This window comes from Sphaeramia orbicularis, chromosome 12, assembly GCF_902148855.1.
Source record: "Sphaeramia orbicularis chromosome 12, fSphaOr1.1, whole genome shotgun sequence".
Taxonomy (NCBI): Eukaryota; Metazoa; Chordata; class Actinopteri; order Kurtiformes; family Apogonidae; genus Sphaeramia; species Sphaeramia orbicularis.
In genome coordinates this window covers 68,208,524-68,229,451 of record NC_043968.1, presented here as the reverse complement: position 1 = coordinate 68,229,451, position 20,928 = coordinate 68,208,524, and the positions used below count along the sequence as shown (strand labels likewise).

Below are 20,928 nucleotides of genomic sequence, written 5' to 3'. Positions count from 1 at the left end.
TGGGAAAGTATATATATATAAATTAAGTGGGCAGTCTTTACTCCACAATGGACACAGAAATATAAAATAAATGAATAAATGTTGAAATGCAATAATACAAAAATAAATTAAATATATGAATTCACAAATATATAAACAAATAAATATATACATTTTAAAAAGCATGCATAATTGAGGAAATAGATAAATAACTAAATAACTAAATAACTACCTAAATAAACAAATAAATAAAAAATGGTAATAAAAATATAAAACATAAGCATTTATTTATTTATTCAAATATTTATTTAGTTATTTATACATTTATTTCTGCATTTATTTATTTATCTTTTTATTTAGTTCTAATTTTGTAATTTTTTGTCCCTCATAAACTTAGGTGAAACTTTGCTGAAAGCAAATGATAGAAGGGATACATGATGGATAGATGATAAACAGAATAGCAAAAGGCACCACTTTATATCACACATTAGATCCAGTACTGGGTAATTGTATCCATCAACACATCTCGTACTTAAAGGTTATGGTGATCTCTAAAAATAAATACTAGGCAGACAGTGGTTTCACTTTATAAAGCCCTAAATAATGACAAGTCAAGCCAAATCATAAAACATTTTCTTATTAACTACATTTAACCTTTTCTAAATGACTGATCACCATTTATTATAATATTATCCTCTGTATGTTGCATTTTTCATCATGTAAAAATCATGTGAAAATCATGTATCGTGTCTCTTTTAATATTTTTTAAAAAAAATATTTTTAAGATTTGAATATTTAATTTTATCCTTTTTTCAAATACTCATTTATATTGACATGACATGATGTTGTCTTCTTCCATTCCTTCATTTTTATATTGACTCGACAGCATCATGTTATGTCTCCGTAATCTCTGCCCTCTTTACTTCAATATATTTAAATTTAATCGGAGTGTCATGTTTTTCTAGTTTGCTGTTCTTATCTCTTTTACTGTGTTGTGTTGGTTTTCTATGTTTTAGTGCCTTTGTTTGCCTCTTGTTTTACTTCAATTTCAGCTTAATTCTGTCCTCCTGTTTGGCCCTCTGTTGTTATTTTGACCCCTGGGTATCTTGCTGTTGTGCCCTTCTGCTTTGTCTGTCAAAGCACTTTGTAAACTCAGTTTTTAAAGGTGCTATATAATAAAAGTTATTATTATTAAAAGTATTCTTTTCCTTTATTTAATTTAGAAATCATATAGAGAAATCAGAACAAATAAAACTGAAGGATATCAGTTTTTCCACAAAATATATCATGAACAGAACATAAACACAAGTACCTCTATCCACTGTCACTTATCAAACTCCATGGGTTTTACTGTTCAATCAGTGTTTCAGAAGATGACAGTGTTCCCACGTTCACTACAAAGGCTCTGAGCATCCAATTATCTAATGATAAAACTGCTGCGAAAATGCAAAAACTGCATTTAACCTGCATTATGTATTGCTAGGATTAGTGGATTAACAGACGTCAAACATTTTAGATCAGTAGATACTTTAGGTTGACAGTGGATGTTTGGGTCTTTAAGAGTTAAATTGGTCCCATAGTCATTATTTGACATGTTCAAGTATATGGCTAATGCTCCAAGTCTTATGTGAAAAGGATACATTTAGGGAAAATTTGTACTTGGAGCATGTTACAATACAAACAAAACTATAATTAGCAACCAACTGTGAGTTTATCTGTTTTAACTGTCTTTTCATTAATTGTTACTATATATTTATTCTCTTTTAAGTGTACTTGTGACTGAATACGATTGAAAATGGAGGTCAAATGAATATGCATGTGTGTTTTCGTACAGTATGCACTCACCCTGAGGGTCGACCTCTTTGGCAATCTTTAAAGCATCAGAGTTGGCCAGATCAGAGTTTGCCGGAGACACAGCCAGCATCAGACAGTTGTCTTTGGTGACGAACTGCAACAGCATTTCTCTGATCTGAGACTCGATGTCTGCTGGTTGGTCACCCACCGGCACCTTGGTCATCCCAGGCAAGTCCACCAGCGTCAGATTCAGCACTGATTTTTAATAAAACAAAGCAACTTTAACCACATGCTTCTTTATGAATTACCTGTAAAACACAAAGTCAGTAGTGGCATCGGCTTTACCGTGAGGGGAGTACACCCGCAGGTTGATGGGTACAGGCGAGATGCCCTTGTTGGCTCCGGTGATGCGATCAGTCTCTGCCTCAATCTCCTGCCGAACCTCATCAAAGTCTGTAAACTTCTTTCCCTTACAATGGAGAAACTCTGCATATTCTGGAAAAGAAAGAAAAAGGAGGTTAACTGAAACTGCATAAAACAGGAAGGTGAAAAGATACAATTCATCATGATTCAGTATAATGCATAATGCCAACATAAATTCTTTGCATTAGATTATAGGACAAATATAAAAAAAAATGCATGTATGTAAATACAATTACAATCTAATGCCTTGTAATTTGCGCTTCATTAACAATACAATCCAGCAGTTATGACCACGTATGAAAACAAATTAATTAAATGAACACAGTGTACGATGACCCACACCAACACCTTCTGTAACAACTGAATAACATTGGGCTAGAAGGTAGAAGCTAACATTAGCTACTTAACATGAGTGGGAAGACTGATGGAGATTTTTAGAGTTAGAATTTCGACTCTTGGAATATTGTCTCCTGAAGCTTTAAAGATACCGGAACTTGCTGTGCCATTTGGAAAATGTAATTAATTTAATCCCTTCAAGAAAACTTTTTCCTCTTGATTACAGACAGTCTTCATTGGTTCACATCATAGAGCCTAAAAATTGTACAGAATTGGCATCACCCATCATTGACTGACAATTCCTTATGAAGGTCAGCTGAAGACACTGCTCACATAAGTCATATGTATTTGAAATAGAAAACCTTCACTGAATGTTCCAGAGTCTTTTCTTTTTTTTTTACCTGTGGGACAGTTCATCAGCTGGAGCACCAGAGGACGACGGGTCACAATACCAGAACCACGGGGAAGGAAATCCCTGAAACACAACAGACAAAACGCAATAAAGACCATCAGTATGTGATGCAGAAAAACATGCAATATGAGACAAAACTGTGGCACTTACATGGCTACAGCTGATGTGGAGACTAATAAAGTATTGTTAATTTCAAACAGTGTACGACTACCCATATCAGCTTTTTGTCTTTATCTTTAGAAGCAAAATAATGACAAAGATTGATATGTTTTATCTTTAATACAATAAGCAAGGGGCCATCCATACAAAATGATCTGTACTGTACTATATTACATTTTTAGATAGGACGGTTATATTAAATATGTGATTACAAATGCTTTCATTAAAGAAATTTAGCAGCAAATCACTGAAGGTGAATGAAATGACAAAAAGACAAAAGCACAAGTCACAGACAGTGAATCAGCGTACAGAAGCCAACAGAAGAGTTCATGATTATGCCTTCAGGAAATCTGTGCAGTGAGCAGAGAACAACATGTGCAAGTGTGACTTGCGTGTATCTGTGTGTGTGTGTGTGTGTGTGTGTGTGTGTGTGTGTGTGTGTGTGTGTGTGTGTGTGCGCGCGCGCACGGGCCCAGTACTGAATAACAAATCTGTACACAACAGCTGTGATCCCTACAGGACAAATATCCATTTGATTTATTACTGTGCTGTTTCTGCAGGAACTACTTACTTTATTTGCTTTATCCAATAATAGGTACTAAATTTTATTCTCAAACATCCAAATTCAGAGAGTAAAATGTTGAAGGACTTGCTACAAATAGGGATGCACTGAATGTGAATTTCTGGATCAACATTTTTACTCAATGAAGTCTTCATTATAAAAAAAATAAATAAATAACTGTTTTAAAGCCTTTGAGGCCTTGATCAAACTACTTTTGAAAGAGCAATATTCTATGCATGTAACAACCTGTACCATAATGCAAGAGATAAATATTGGCTACTACTCTCAGTGAAATGACATGTTATTTGTTGATATCCAATGACAATCATCATGGCTGATATTAGTGGAGACAGATGTTTCCCTGATATGTACGTGCATCCCCTAGCAACAAGTCACACATAATAAGAAAAAAGTAAAACTGAGCAATAATATGCTTTTAATTCAACCCACAGGGCACACAAAGTAAACTTTGTATAAAGCTGTAGCAAAAGATGTGAATGTTTTCCAAACAAAGAGGAGTTACAGCTACAGCCATTACACTGAATGTTATGTGTGCAATTTTCAACCCTTTTTGGGCTCATTGCAGGGCTGACATAACGATCATTCACTGTCACGTTCACACCTAAAAACATCCCTTGGAGCAAGTAGAAACACTACAATTTTGCAGAACAAGCTCAGCTGACTGACATGAATGATTTAATCTAAAAAAAATTACCAGATTTTTAAGGTTCCAAGACCATTCGCATGTGCTGATATATACCATTCCATGTTTTGTCCTATGAAATTAAAATTCTAGTGATCATTTGATTCAGTGTACATAAATGAATGTGTTTGTTGTGTTTTCACCTAAAATTCTGATATTCTCTCTCTGCAATGTGTGTTTGAGATCATGTGATGTCACAGATGATTGTCTGCTACATGTATTTTCTTTTTAAATACACACAAGACACAAGGGTTTTTGGGGGAGAGTTCTACTTATGTAACATCAGTGTCAACTCGCCACTGGCACAGTGTGTTGCTCAACCAGCTGACATGACGGTTCTCAGTCTACCACGTTAACAATAGAGACACATACTTCAGTCCTCAGGCTGAAACATGAGGACAGTTTATTAGCTCATCGCTCAGTCTTCAGCATCTGATGGTAAAAACCTCCACTCTCTCATGAATAATCAACTGAATAACATGAATAAGATAAAGACGAAGCCTCTGTTTGAACCTAAAACAAAGCCTGAGGCGTTTGGGATATGAATTGTGAGCTCAGTGCTGAACTGCTTTTGCTCAAATTTATTTCAAAACCTATAAATCCAGCCATTACAGTAAATAATAAACAAGGTTAATCATGTCTGAATGTCTCTGCTCTATTAAACTACTATTTATGTATTGATCACTGTCTGTATATAATACATATATACATTTATATTTACTCACTCTGAGTGCATAACATAAAATGAGTGTGAATGAATGTAGGACTGGGAAGGAAGATCAATAGAGACAACATGACAAACACTTGCCAAAAAGTGGAATATTTCCTAAATCTAGAGGCATAACAGGAATCAAATTAACTATGATGATAAAAGACAAGTCTCAATTGGAAATACTAACTCAAACTTTGCAATTACAGTAGGCGTTTTTTGCATGAACCAAAAACACAATGATATTAATTCAGTATATAGCCCAAAACTGAATGAAAGTAACACCCTATATCTGACTCCATTTTGATGCTATTAATTTCTGAGATAGAAGATTCACACTACCTACAAAGTACTGTTATTAAATATTTTTTCCGAAGTAAAAATAGATAATAAGAGAAAATCAAAATGATGACATTTTGCACAATATTTCTAAATCCATTAAGGTAAACCTGTCTGTCTGGTCAAAGTGGGCGCTATGATCTTGTATAACTACATTTATCAGAGTGTAACTTCATCTCTTTCCAAGATGCAGTAAATCACCTGTAATACACATGTCGAACACTAAAATTATCTTTAAATTTAAAAACATCACAGGTAATAGCTTCGTAATCACTGCTGCCTTAGATTTTCACATAAAGATTTCAATATTTTGGGCCCTGCATTTATATTTGTTCTAACTCTTTCATGTCCAGTCAACCTGCTGATGTACCTGCCTAGCTACATATGTGGTGTGTGTGTGTGTGTGTGTGTGTATGTGTGTGTGTGTGTGTGCGCACGCGCATGTGTGCATTTCATGACAGATGGCCTAAACTGCAGGTTTTACTGTCACTCTACTCCTCTTCATCCTCCACCCAAAACTGCTGCCACAACAAACTTCCAAAATGGGAGGAGAACATAAACTCTTATGTATATACTGTGCTACACAATGCCACATTTAAGGCTGCGATATTGCAAAAAAAAAAAACCTCTACTGTCTGTCATTTGTGACCATGTTAAAGAACATGAGCTGGCTCAGACACAGGATCCTCCCCCTCAGTCTATAATCCTGCTGAGACCGTGAGAGTGCCCCCCCCCCCCCCCCCCCCCCCCCCCCCCCCCGGTGTTTTCATCCTGCACCATGGGGCCAGTGGATGAAAGGACTCACATGAGTGTGGCTGGCCAAAGCTCACACACAAACGAGAAGTAGAAGCAGAAATGGAGAGAAGGAACAGGAGGTACAACTTATTCAGGTACCTGCACAGACATACTGAATAAAGTATGGAATAAGTGATTGTATTTAATAAATAAAGTATATGTTTCTGTAAAACAGACAAAAATAAAACAGGACTGGGTGTTATTCCAACAACTTCAATACTGGTACCAATACCTTGGCTTTTTAAACAATACTGTTTGATGCCCATATCAATCTTTAGTTTCAATTTCAATTCCCACTTGCATTTTTCTACTCAGTACCATTTTATAACAAGTGTCTTCTTGCCCATAGGGGTGCAGAGGTGCTGACCCACTTAAAATGACTTGATGAAGAAAAGGTATTTAAATATAACACATACTAGTGGTAGCAGAAATCTCTCTCTGTTTAAATTGTTATGATGCAATACTACTGTAGTTCATGTCTGTTATTGAAGTTGTTTTTCATCATTTTTATTACTTTATGTGTGAATATTTTCACTTCCTAAACTGTGGTCTTTGGCAAATCAGGGTGTACATGGCTCCAAAAACTTCTGATGGCCAGGTGACCTAAGGTGTGCTGAGTTGCACCTCATAGCCATCCCACAGCCAATCAGAATAGCTATGGGATGGGAATATTCTGTCCTCATGTGACTGGATAATAATTTTTGGGGGGGTTACCAAGTGTCTTTCAGTGAAATACAGACAATTTCAGGAGTTCAGACTGAAAGCAAAGTAGAAAATTACCCTGCTCTTAATGTCACACATAACTGAGTTTAGTCCTGTTGAGCCTTTGTTTAGTCACCTCCACACTGACTGCAGTTTTATGTCATACTAGTGCTTTGACCCATGGGGATCCACAGGTTCTAGATATGGTAGTTTTTATACTGTTCTGTATTTGTGCATGCTGTACTGCATTTGTCCAGCAGTCACCGCCAAGCGTTTCGGGTATAGCAACGTGATTGTAAGACTATTGTATTCCAAAATTTCTAATAGCTCCCAAAATATTGGTTCTATCAACTTGTCGTTTTCATTTGTCTGTTCCTTGACCAAAAATACATAAGTATGCCAAACTGCAGCAGTCAGCTCTTTACGGATTTTTTGTGAACACATATACGCATGCACGCACACACACAGAGGCCACTTGGCTTTTATAATATAGATGAGCTCAATGAGTGCTTAACCACTGGGCTACATAGGTAATGTGTGGCCCCTTTATAGCAACTGGTGTGTGGTCAAGTGACTGGAAGACTGGGGTTTAGTTCTTTGAATGGCTTTTTTCAGCAAGTAACACTAAAATGAGGACAATTTCAGTCACAAACATAAAAACCAACATAACATAACATATGTTAAAAATCAAAGGCGTATAAAATGACTGAAACCTCAGAAAAACTCTAGATTAATTTTCCCATTTTCCCTCCACAGTGTTATTTAGTACCAGCCACTACTATTTACAACATAAAAAACTATGTGGAAAAAACTATTTATTCCTCCATAGGTATTGATAAATAATAATGATACTAAATGGTACTGGTGATAAAAGTATTGAAGTTTGGTCCACAGTCCTAGAATAATCTGAACGGGCCTGAACCAAACATACATTACATACAAACATTTTAGATGATGAATGTTCTAGAATGTTAGAATGTGTTGGTGTTTTAATGGCACACAGCCTTTTGACATGTTAAAGTAACAATACTAAAGTACCAATAATAAAAAACATGTCCCTCAAAAACTGAAACTGAGAGCACCTTGTTAAGGACAAGGAACAATACCAGAGATTATCTTAATAAAGTCTGCACCAATGTGATGAAAGCGTACTAGAGCCTGAGAGCAGTAGTTCACATAAACATGCAAAGCACCATTTATTCTATCCATCCTCATAACATCTGTGTTTCTATTGTGTTCTAACATCATCAAAGATAAACAATGATAAGTAGACACAAGAGGAAGATCATGGAGGGTGAGAGTGTGCAGGAGAATGAGGTCAAAGGTCAGGGTTAGGGGAAGTCACATAGATTTACAGATTCACAGTTGAATCCCTACAGATTGCTGTCATTGATTTATTTTTCATATTAACACGCGAATTAGAAATACAGGGATGTTACAGAAGAAACTCCTAGGTTGCAATCATTGATTCATCCATTTCATTCATTCTCAGCACACACACACACACACACACATCTAACAAAAGCCAGCTGCTGTTAAGTAATGATTCATTGCTTCTTTTGTTGTATGCTGTACACATCCAGTGACGTTCAGACAGTACACTGATGTAAGCAAACACACAGTGCTGACCTCTTTACTCACACTGCTGTTCTTAACAAGAACACATTTTACAGCTTTATGCTCTCTTCTCTACTACTACTACAATATTCATGCTTGTTTGGGTCGTTACATGTTCACTTGACTTCAGACAGTTTATACACAAACACATACACAAGTATACACATACACACATACACATATATACAAGTACAATGTAAAATTTAATGGTGTAAGACACAGCAGAGATCTGTGAAATGAAACAGCCTCAGATATCTAGAAGTTGAAAATATAGGCTCAGAAGTAATTGATATTATAATATTTAGTTACTAACACATCCATCTTTGAAGAATAGATATAGGTATCTAAGGCTAAGGCTTATTCTAAAATAAACCTAAAATCTACAGTTAACCCAACTAAAATCTACACTTCTGCTGGGCAATCAGATGAACCAGCCTACCAGTTTTAATTTCCATTAATACGGATTGACATTTTAAGGTGATCTGTCAAGATGTCATCATTAATGTGCCCATTATTATTATTGTTGTTGTTGTTATTATTATTATTATTGTTGTTGTTGTTATTATTATTATTATTATTATTATTATTATTATTATTATTATTATTACTATTATTATTACTGATCAACCAGGAACTATGAGTATAGTATTAATTTTTTTTATAACACTTTAAACACTTTGTAACACTTTAAACACATTATGCAGCATTTAGGCAGAAACAGGACCATAAATACTTAAAGCACACGTCACAGTGCCCACTACAGGTGGATGGAAGGGAGTGATTTTCTCCAAAGAAAACTGTAAAATTCCTCTGACTTGAGTCAATTAGCATCAGTATAGTCAATAAATTAAAGAAACTAGAGGGAGCTTTAATCAAGTGACAACAGTTACCATTATTGAGGGGGAAAATGCAAATTTTAAACCCCTGAAAAACAGCTTGGGAGCCTTTTTTTCAACTGTATTTTGTACGCTACAACAAAGTGTGTGTACAATCCTAGATTTATGTTTTAAAAACCTAGATTTGTGTGGTGACTTTTGTCAAAGGGATTTTTTTCCTCTACATTTACCATTTCAAGCAATTTATCATGGTTTAGTCTAATATTATCTTGTACATTTTGCATTGCTTCAGTTAAAATCAGGTATTTTCCTTAGCAAACTACATGGGTTTTATTGGTGAATCAATGTTGCACTATGGGAATTCTGAAAGTGCAAATGGGTCATATGTAATGACCATGAAATGATGACAAACTGTATTTTACCTCACTTATTTACATGTATTGATAGGATTAGTAGATCAACAGACTGAATCTTACTTTTGACTTTTCAGCCCTGAAACATTACTTTACAGAGCATCCTATGTACACATTGGGAGCATACATAAACGATTGTGTCCCAGGCTTCTTGATCAATTTACAGTACACAGGTCTGTAACTTATCCACAGTGATCCACATCTTTAGTGATATTTCAGTGGCTCTCGACATTCCACCGGTAATGTTACATTAACAACTGTGGTAACGTCAGGCTCCACAGTGTTAAATTAATCCATTATAAATCCATAGCTGTTATTTTGTCATCAGTAGCAACAGCAGGAGTAGTGGTAGTAGTAACAGAGGTGGGGGTGGCTGATGTCAGTACTTTTCTCTACTAGTCCAGTCCATCCTTTACTGTATCTGATCCATCCTGCTGTTTGCTTCTTGCCTTCAATCTGATTTTCGCAGACAGACTAATTGAATAATGGATTATTAATGCACATCCATATCCCATACCATAGCTAAGGAACAGCTGTCATGCTTACAAAGGTAGGACTTAGATTTTGTCTGTACATTTCATACATTTGAGAAGAATTATAAGTGTTTCATAAAAATGGAAGACTTATTGGCAAATAAATCACATTTATGCAAAAATTTTATTTGTACTGCTGCCAAAACATTTGACTGTGACTGTGTTTTATGTTAGAATATAGTGTTTATAAAACTATTAAAGAATACATTTATTACTTGCATTCTACAACTCTTTAGCAAACTGATCGTCACTTTTCAGGGCCAAGCAAACCCTATTTGTTCAATGCCTTCAGGATTAAATTGTTTTAATAGTCCATGTAAAACTGACAGTAGATTGAAGCACAAACCTATAAAGGTTGAGTCACTGAGTAAAAAATATTGTGATATACTATGAAACTACTTTCTTTGCTTTTTGTATGCATGTAACTCTGTTAATGTGTCCATTTGACTAAAGGGTAATGTTAAAAAACAACAACAATAAAAAACATCATAATTTATTTATTACAAATAATTTTAATGTGCAAGCTACTCTTTATTTTACACAGAAATACACCATAAAATCAAATTGTCATAAAATGCTGTGTCTCCACCTAGGATGTAATAATTCTAATAACCCTTACTCAACAAGCTGCTTTGTTGGTCTATTCATGTGCGTCACATCACCTCCAATTCCAACACACCGTTGGAGTCTGAGCCTCACCTAATCCTCCTCTAACACGTGCAGGAAAAACAACAAACAAATGTACCCTGACTAGCAAACCCTCACAACCAGACAACTTTCCTTCACTGCAGTGCTTTGGGTTTTAGAAGCATGGGGCTGTTTTTTGGTGATGAACTGTATACACAAACATATTGCTTTCAGCCACAGTGGTACAAATGAGCCAATCAGATGGCTGGTTGTTTAAGGGTGGACATGCAGCTTAAGGCAGAACCAATAGGACAGGGTATTGCAGATCCAAACAAAGATTAGTGATAATCCTCTGCAGCTTTATCAGGACAACTGTTCTCCCTTTTCTCTCTCACTGCTCTTTCACTCTTGCTTTGACTGTTTATACTTTATATACATCAATGGGATATCTGTTTTATTATTCATAAGTTATGTAATCTTTTCCTGAGAAGCTTCCTCGAAAAAAACAACATGAATTATTAATTTCATTAATTTAGAACCAGGAATGTAGTTTAATATCCATTTCTATGAACAAAAGATGCCAAAACAGCCAAAGGAAAAATCTGATCATGTCAGGAGGAAAAATTCATTTAGAACAGCAATTATATCTACATTTATCTACTGACTTATGAACACAGTTATTCTATTTGCATTAGGTAGAGGTGGAAAATGTATGATCAGTGCATGTCTTGTTATTGTGAAAAACAGTTAAAGACATAATGGAGCTGGAAATCATGGAGGAAATGCAAGGATATGAAAACACACCCCTTCCCTCTGCAGACCTCTCCTCTTGGTCCAAATCTACAGACCAAACAAAAAGAATGATTTACTTGATGTTGTTTCATGTTACTGTGGAAGAGTGAAGGCAATTTTCTGAGCTTCAATAAAATAATTACAACTGTCAACCACATAGTCAAGTACTGTCTGCCTAATATTCAAGAGAAGGGGATAGAATTCTTATATCTGCGCAAAACACTTAAATTACATTAAGTTGAAAGGTAATTATGGATTTTTTTTTTTTACCCCAACAGTGTCAAAAACAGAAAAGTAATGTCATATAAAGGTAAAGTAAGTAAAAGTTTAGCTAACAGTAGAAATAACACGAAGCATAAATACAACAGTACATTTTCATGAATTAAATTAGTATTTTCAGCAAAATGTGAATGTAAAGAGTATCAAAAGTCATAAAGTAGTATCCTTTGTGAATAACACCAGAATATAGAATATTATATGATTGTGATTATTACAAAAAAAATACACTTGAGAGCATTTCAGTGTTATGGTTTGTCAATTTTAGACTAGACTTTAGAGTTAGACTGATACTAGACTGATTAGTGGTATAGTACTGCATCAAATCATATACAGTCATGTGTTACTTAATGTTAAATGTAACTCTCAGCAGAGGTTGACAGACAGACTGATTTTGAAAAGCCAATGCAATAATTATACTGTGGTGTATGAAAAAGCAGATTAATGAGTTTATATCACCCACCATCCTTCCTACCTGAAAAAATATCAAAACTGTCAGAGGGTTTTTGACTTTATCAGAAAGTGGAGTGAACATCAATCTAGCCATAGAAATCTAGGTGGGACTAATTTCACTAAAGTTAGTAATTCCAGCAAAGATGGTTAACATTATCCTTCAAACACTATTGGAACCATGTTGTACTGATACCAGTCCTGTTGACGCAGATTAATTAGCCACAGCAAATTAATCGATCTAACACTAACTCTGTGTCACGTAAATTTGGTGAAATATTTCCCTCTTAAGTTTACTGGACTAGAATTGTGAGGTTCAATAAAATAGAAATACTGTATCAAATTGGTACTCAAGTGCTTGGGTAAATATAATAAATTACATTCCGTCATTAGGAATATGAAAATGATTTGATGAATATACTTTTACAAATTTTACATACACACTGTCAATACAAACCAAATTAAAAGGGTTGTCTGACTCAAACATAGGTTTAAAAAAGGCAGATACAGACAAATATTACAATTCCATGTAACGGACATGCTGTGCATGGACTAAAAGATACTTGTTATTAAGCTCTTCATTTGTTGATTTATACCACAGTAGCTGTTTTCACAAAGCCGACAGACCACAGTAGCTGTTTTCACAAAGCCGACAGAAATGTACTGTACAGCTCCAACCCAAGAACATACAGTGATGGCCACACGATATGGTCAGTATTTTCTCATAATGTGTCCTAATAGAGCCTCCTGGGTGAGTCATTAATGGCCCTTCTGTATTATGTTACTATTTCCCTTCCCTAACCCTGGGCTTTCACTTGTAAAGAACACGATACCAACCATGTCTTTCACATGAGTGATGCTGCTTCTACTCATGAGAACGCTTCTGGCCTTTTTTACATTATGTAATACATGATACCAGCTATACATCATAAGCCTAATCCTTTGTAGGGGACAGGGGAGGAGGGAGCAAAACTGTCTGTGTTGTGACTTTGTGTTTCAGGGTTGTGCCGGTGCCAGGAGTCATCACAGAAAACAAAATGCTTAAGTTTGTGGATGTGCAGACCACTCAGCAGCAACACTTCTGGGATATGCGTCATCTCCACCTTTTTCTACCTCTAGTATCTTTTTGCAGGAGATCTAAACCAAAAATTACAGCACAACTGACAGATGCACAAGATCAGGAACATATAAAATGTGCTGAATATACACACACATACAGCTTTGGAGATAATTATTAGTTTACCTTTGATTCTCATTGAATTCAATGTAACAGCCCTTCAGCATGACCTTTTGATATTATGCTCTTGATATAATAATTTCTTCTAAATTGTTTTTCAGCTCTGATGTTCTTTCTCAATGTATGTAATGTTATGTACAGCAAAACCAAATAAATGTAAAGTAAATATGATGAGTACCAAAAGTAATCAAATGATTTTTTTTCCATCTCAAATGACTTCACTGATTTTATTGTTTTCTTTTCTAATTAACGTCTAACTTCATTTTTGAAGAAGGGCATCCAGACTCAACAACCACATAACAAAGTCTTCCACAAATGCAACAAAGAGCATCTAAGCCCCTGAAAACTATCAAAACTCGTTATATAGCTGCAGAAATTTTCAATTTAAAGACTCTTTATGCGAGGTGATATTTTAGATTTATTGAAACCATGCACAGAGAGGCACTGTGTATAACATGTAAAATGAAAGTTATTTTTTAAATGTTTGTATTTGTATCTATTTCATAAATTTACTTCTGTACTTGATTTGGGGATAAAATGCACATTTCTAAATGATCAGTAATTTGTGTAGTTTCCTTGAAAATCAAGAAAATAGCCCCCCCCCCAAAAAACACATTGCAATATGATTTCTTGCAGCTCCATCTCATTTGCACACCCTTATGTTTCAACAAGTCACATACATGACTAACATTGATGCTTCACTACTTTGTTAAAGTACACCAAGAATTATCTCCATAGGTACATAATCAACAGCAATGCAGAAGAGGCTATTTCATAGGTGCTTACGACTTGTTTGTTCCTTTGAGCTCATCCAAGCAGAGCTGAATCAAAAAAAGAGGAAATAATAAACTGAGGTGGCTTCATACTCACTATGAGCATTCTTCACCTCCAACTGTCCATATCCACTGTATCCAGTGTGTGTTGTATTGGCTTTCAGTGGGGGTTTAACAGAACTGTCCATGGTTCTGAAAGTAGTTTGGACAAACGTGTGCAGCTGTGTACATACACTTTTGCACATAATGTCCATCCTAACCAATAACCACAGTTGTCATTACCATTTCTTGTTTAAGGAAACTATTCATTAGCTTTTTAAACTCCTTTTACAGCAAATGTGCATCATGTTGAGCTGTGGCTCCTCTAAACCAAGCCAAATTAACACAGACTCTTTAAAATGTCAAATGCTAAGTTGCTGCTATGTAAATAGCAATGGAAAATATCTGTATACATTAGATTACATGGACTACTCACAACTGCACTCATTACCGAACATAACACCTGTAGGCTACATTCTTCTGCACATTTTTATTGATTGGACTCAGTTTTTGTGTGTGTAATTTCACAAAACTGATTTTAATTTCTTTTTTATTCTTAACTGCTTGTATAATTGCTTTCTGTATATAATTCTGAGCACTTTACAGAGCACAAAAACAAAAATTTTATTTCAATACACAGTTGGATTTTTCAATGGCAATAAAGCTAATTCCTATTCCACTCCTGTGTGTGTGTGTGTGTGTGTGTGTGTGTGTGTGTGTGTGTGTGTGTGTGTGTGTGTTTGTGTGCGTGTGCGTGTGCGTGTGTGGGCACTGGAGACCAGAAACTTTCCCTTCTTTGTGAGAGCTAATTGAACACTGGGGAGGGAAATGACAGAGAGGGAAACAGATAGATGGTTTAACCTCACACTCAGGTTTTAAAATCAGTCAAGTCACTTAAAATTAAAAGCCAAAAATGTCATCTATGGCCACTGAGAAATCTGGGTTATGTGGAGCTAAAGCAAAAAGATACGTAAATTAAAAAAGAAAGGAAAGCTATAGAGTTTAAATGTATTTTAATAATGTTGACGTAAATTACCTTTTAAAAGGTGTAAAATATAACATGAACAACCATCTGTAAACATGAGACACTGGGACAGTCACACAATAATACAGAATGAATGAAGGAGAAAACATAAACATGATCTTGTCCTTAAATGTTGCCATATCTTCCCTTGACTTTCCTTCCTACCACACTTGTCTCCATCAAAATCTAATCCATCTGAGAGGAGAGGTGTCAGGAAGGACAAACTCCTTAAAATAGGTCTACATCAATACACAGGCTGCAGGTTTTGATGTCATGACACTATCCACCATGCCTTACAAGGGTTGGGTCATAAAGTGATGTTGATAACAGCAGTGACGTAATTTTAGATCATTTCACAACATAATTCTTACATTAAATCATAATAATTTTCCTGGCAGCGGTGATGAGGTGATGATTATTACTGTCACAATGTCCATCCTTTTGTCTTTAGCGTACTTTTGTTTCACATTGTCAAATAAATCACAAAAAGTTTCAGTTTTAAAATTAATTCTATCCCTGCGTGATGATGATTCAACACTAACATCATTGGCAACCATATATAAATTATATATGTATGTATGTACAGATCAAGAAATATAAATTGCAGATTCTCCTTAAAATGTCATGTTTCACTCTTCAAAGTTTCTGCCTGTTTTTCTGCACTTTTTTGTATTTTGCTGATTATCTGCTGATTATCCATATAACTGTTTTTAATGTTTTTCTGGATTTCAGAACAATTCCAACGTGATTATCACTTCCTGCTTAACTTTCTTAATTATCAGTATTGGATGATATAAAAATTTTAATAAATATTACACTTGCCCTATCGCTCAACCCCAACACAAACCATCCTGAAACAGTAGGTTGTAATAATGTGATAATAGGTAATAATGTGAAATATCTGATTTCTACCGTATGCACTATGCATAGTTACAAGTTTCCTTAACTTATTAACTGAACTATTGATTGTGGGAACACACACTCATAAGGTGCTCAAGAAATAGTGTTAAAAGATAAAATAAATATTTTAATATCGGCTCCTACAGTATTACATTAAATGACTATATTAAAATAAACTATGGAAGAGAGACAGAAAAAAGAACTATTGTAACATGGGAACACACAGTGCATTGTGTATGTGTTGTGTTAGACTGATAAGGCAATAACAATAGGCCACTGGGAGGTGGATGACTGGAGGAGGAGGAGGATGGGAAGACCTGAGCGACATCACTGCAGCTGTGCAACACTCAGCGAATACATTTACACATACAAAGACTGCATCACAATATGCAAGGCCTGCAATCTGTCCACTATCACAACCAAACAGAAATGTCAATCTTCTAAGAGATCATTTTAACATGATGCTTCGTTAACACCATTCACTTTTTTCTCATCTGCTTCCTGTCATGATCAGTCTAAAGTGCTTCTTGTCCCTCAGGCGAGGTGCCATGATTAGATTCAAGCTGTTTCTATGACAACAGCTGTGTAAGTACAGGGTAACATGCCCCCCCCCCCCCCCCCCCAACAAACATAAAGATGCCACTTTATCAGTAGAAACTTAAAAAAAGAAATAAACAGCTGTGGTTTCAGCATTTAATGTGATATTAAAAGAAAGCCTTATAAAGACAGACGCAGAGCTGCTGTTAAAACTGCTTCTTAAATCATTAACACATGCAAAAAAAACTTAATCTGTTTGAGTAAAATTATTCTCTTATCTTCATAGATATCAATCCTGTCATCTGCTTATTTGTGGCAAGTAAGGATACTGATGCACAAGTCATGTCAGTGCCTAATATAGCTTAATTCTGTCTTTGTAAATGTACCACTGTATGTTGTAATATGTATGTAATATTGGAAGGTAGCCTAGTGTTAAGCTACCCTTCTAGTGTACTTAGCCTTACATTTCTTGGTGTGAAGTGAAGATATTATAAACATAGCTGTTACTGCATCAACATGTTTGAGAATTTGTAAAATTGCAAGAAATTAGTTTTCACATTTTTATCTTTCTAGTGTCTTATGTCCCCCAAACATAGACTCCAAAACCTCCAACCTTTTGTAAAGCTTGACCATTTATAAGGGATTCCTGCAGGATGGGATTAAATATGTACATCCATGGATGAGTCAGTTTCACCATTCATCATATAAGTGGAATGGGAATGACAACAAGTCAATGGAAGCAAGCAGGAGCATGAATCATAATTAAAGTATTTTTTAGTAGGGTTTTTTATTTTTTTTATAAATATGCTATTCTAATACAAACTACATGATATACAGCCAAAAAAAATCACCTTTTTAGTTAAATGTAAGGTGTCAGGGGTACCAAAAAAACATTGCATTACATAAAGACAGCTCCTGAGATGGGACAGGTATATTTTGTGGGAGGGGCATTGAAACAGGAGTGAAAATCCACCCCAAGCTGACATGTAAACAGCAGGCATACCTCAATTACTGCCTGTTAAGACATGGATTAGTGCTATAGCCACGTGGTGAACTATTTGTCACAGCTGAGTAACAAATGTAAGAAAAGAGATTAGAAGCATTGGGCAAAAGAGATGCCAGATGTCTTCAGGGCTAATTAGAACTACTACAGCATGATGAATCAATTTGAAAGGTTGTCATCTACGATCTGTAAATGATGGATCTCTGTATGTTTGATAGGGACAAATAAATTGCGGAAAACACAGGCCTTATTCAGCATGGGGGTTGGTGATTGAGTGCTGGCTTGGAGCCACAGTATGAATACACTCTGACCTTGTCTAAGCAGGAAATACTGCTGAATCACACACTCTGTGAGCTCAATATCTAAAAGGAAAAGAAGATGGTAAAGAGAAAAAAAACCCCACAGATTATTTTTGAAACAGCCACTTTCTGAAGCTGTATGCATGAAGTTGTATGTTTAAGCTTCACTCAGAGTCTAAGCACTGGCAGACAGATGGGTGAGCTGAGCAGGAAGGGCTCAAAGCTCAGGTGGACTGGCCCTGTCTTTTCTCTGCAAGGTCATACTGCACCAGAACACATCTCATCTGTTCCCATTACTTCTTTGTGTATCTTCATCAGCACTGACACGACAGAAAAAGAAGAATGTTCCCAAGAGTGACACGTGTCAACACCCACAGCCAGCATCGTTTTGCACCCTTGTCTATTAAATTGCCTGAGGAAAACAAGATGGTAGCTCTGCTGCAGAAACAGCACATCCAACAATCAACCTGGAGCAGAAACTCATCAAACCAAACCAAACTGTCCCAAACTGTTGAGTTAAGGTTGAACTCAGCATTATACACAACTTAAATAGTACTTTGACACCCAAAACTGTTAGGTTTAGAAACATTATAGAAATTGGAATATTTAAATTATGAAGAGACCATCAACCATTAACTTTTTTAACGTGAAATCTGTAGGTCCCTGAATACCTCTTGCAGCAGTTAACAGATGAACTTCATTGGGGATTTACAGTGTTTAGGCCTAACAAAATAATCTCCTTGCATTGGCACTGTACGAAGAAAGCAGGGATACAAAATGATGAAAGTTCAATTTGTAACGGTTAAATAACATCCTTAAAATCCAATTAAATGCTGAGTGGTGGGTTTAAATCCGGGGAGTTGAGGGTTAGATGAGAGCGACTGCAGCCGTTTGCTTGATGCACCAGCCGCCCAAAGGGAAGCAGGGAAAAGCTACTTACTTCCCGACGAAGTTCTCCAACACTGAGCTCTTCCCGGCGCTCTGTCCGCCCACCACGGCGATCTGCGGCAGGTCCAGGTTTGCGTTTTGCCCGATGGCGGAGAAGGCATCCTGCATGCGGTTCACCAGAGGAATCAGATCCTCCATTCCCCGGTTCCCCATCGCTGCGATGGCAATAGGCAGGTCCTATCCTGGTCGAAGCAAGGGGGATTTGTGTCTTGTTAGTATCTTCGTCCCTCCTCGCCACCCCCGGGTTCAGAGGGATGTTAGTGTTGGATTTTCACACCGGTTCAGTTTCCAGTTTGCTGCCTCATTGAGTTCGCCTCCTCGGTGTCTCAGATCACCTCAGCCTGGACTCTCTCCGCTGCTGATCATGTACACTCCGAGCGCCGCAGGGGGAGGGGGGGATGAGGATGAGGATGAGGATGAGGATGAGCTTTTGTATTTCCACGGCAGGGATCTCTGCAGTTCCCCGCTCTCACCGCTAGGTGGTGAACCACATTTCACTGTGATGTCCATCTATTATTTTTTTCTGAGCCTTTGTTTAGAAATTGGTAGTTCCGAATTTGCGGATCTGTCCATGGTGCTGAATGATCTTGTCTTCTACTACTACTACTACTACTACTAATAATAATAATAATAATAATAATAATAATAATAATAATAATAATAATAATAATAATAATAACAGAGTAGAATAATCAGCCAAGTTGTTTAGTTTACATGTTATTGTATATTTATAGCAGTAAAGGATCATCCAATTTTAGTCATTAATTTTTTCATTACTTTAAGTTAGGCTATAAACATCACCAGGTATCTTTCTTACATAGATGCATTTACAGCTTAAATTCAATAGGCTACCAATAAGCAATAAAAAACACGAAAATAATAACTAAATTGACTTAATAAATTAAAACTGACTATTAACCAATAAAGAGCCAGTGCTAGTTTTATGGTAGCTCTCAAAATAACTTTGTTTCTATTTATTCTTTCTTAAGTGACTCATCACCATTTATCATAATATTATCCACTGTATTTTGCATTTTTCAGTTATTCTCCTATATTTGATAACTAATCATGTAGATGTTCATTAAAGCCCAGAGTAAATTCAAAGGTTGTTATATCAGAAACAGAGAAAACTGAAAGAAAACTGACTTTTTTTTTTTTTTTTTTTTTTTTTTTTTTTAGCAAAATATACAATCAACTGGGCATGAAACAAGTGTTTCCATCCACTGTCATTTGTTGCTACATGAGTTTACTGGTGAATGAATGATACAGAAGATAACAGTGTTTCCACGTTCACTATGGAGCCTCTGAACGTCCAGATGGGTCATATCTGAGGACCATGTAAAGAGGACAAACTGTATTTTACCTCAATTATTTCAACGTACTCATAGGTATAGTTGTTCAGAAGTTATTAAACATTTTAGATCAGCGGATGATTTTGGTTGCCAGTGGTTGTTTGGGTCTTTGAGGGTTAAAAAAAGGTATAGGAATTCATAATAAGATAATAAAATTGTAAAGAAAAAAAACAACAACAACGAAAAAGAGCCAATTTACATAGATCTACCATTTAAAGTAGTTTAAATCAATGTCGTTGGCTAACATATCTAAGAACTGCTTAAAATGTATGAATCTGATTTTTTTCAATTGTGAATTTACAGATATACACGCAATGCTATATAAAACAAAATCAAATTTGATCTGACGAGCATCAGTA

At 35.8% G+C, this 20,928-nt stretch overlaps 1 protein-coding gene across 14 annotated transcripts in view; it reads right to left on the bottom strand.

The window, feature by feature from the left end:
- Positions 1 to 19,614, bottom strand: part of dnm1a (dynamin 1a) — an 88,270-nt gene extending 68,656 nt beyond the window's left edge. For 7 of the 14 annotated variants that reach the window (XM_030148551.1, XM_030148553.1, XM_030148546.1 and 4 more), the window contains exons 1-4: positions 19,210 to 19,612; positions 2,934 to 3,007; positions 2,119 to 2,268; positions 1,825 to 2,028 (exon numbers count right to left, since the gene is read on the bottom strand). In XM_030148551.1, coding sequence (XP_030004411.1) covers positions 1,825 to 2,028; positions 2,119 to 2,268; positions 2,934 to 3,007; positions 19,210 to 19,370 — 589 coding nt within the window. In that variant the 5' untranslated portion in view covers positions 19,371 to 19,612. Of the gene's footprint in view, positions 1 to 1,824; positions 2,029 to 2,118; positions 2,269 to 2,933; positions 3,008 to 19,209 lie in introns of all 14 variants that reach the window. The other 7 variants (XM_030148556.1, XM_030148555.1, XM_030148554.1 and 4 more) reach the window with 3 other exon arrangements.
- Positions 19,615 to 20,928: the final 1,314 nt, after the last annotated feature.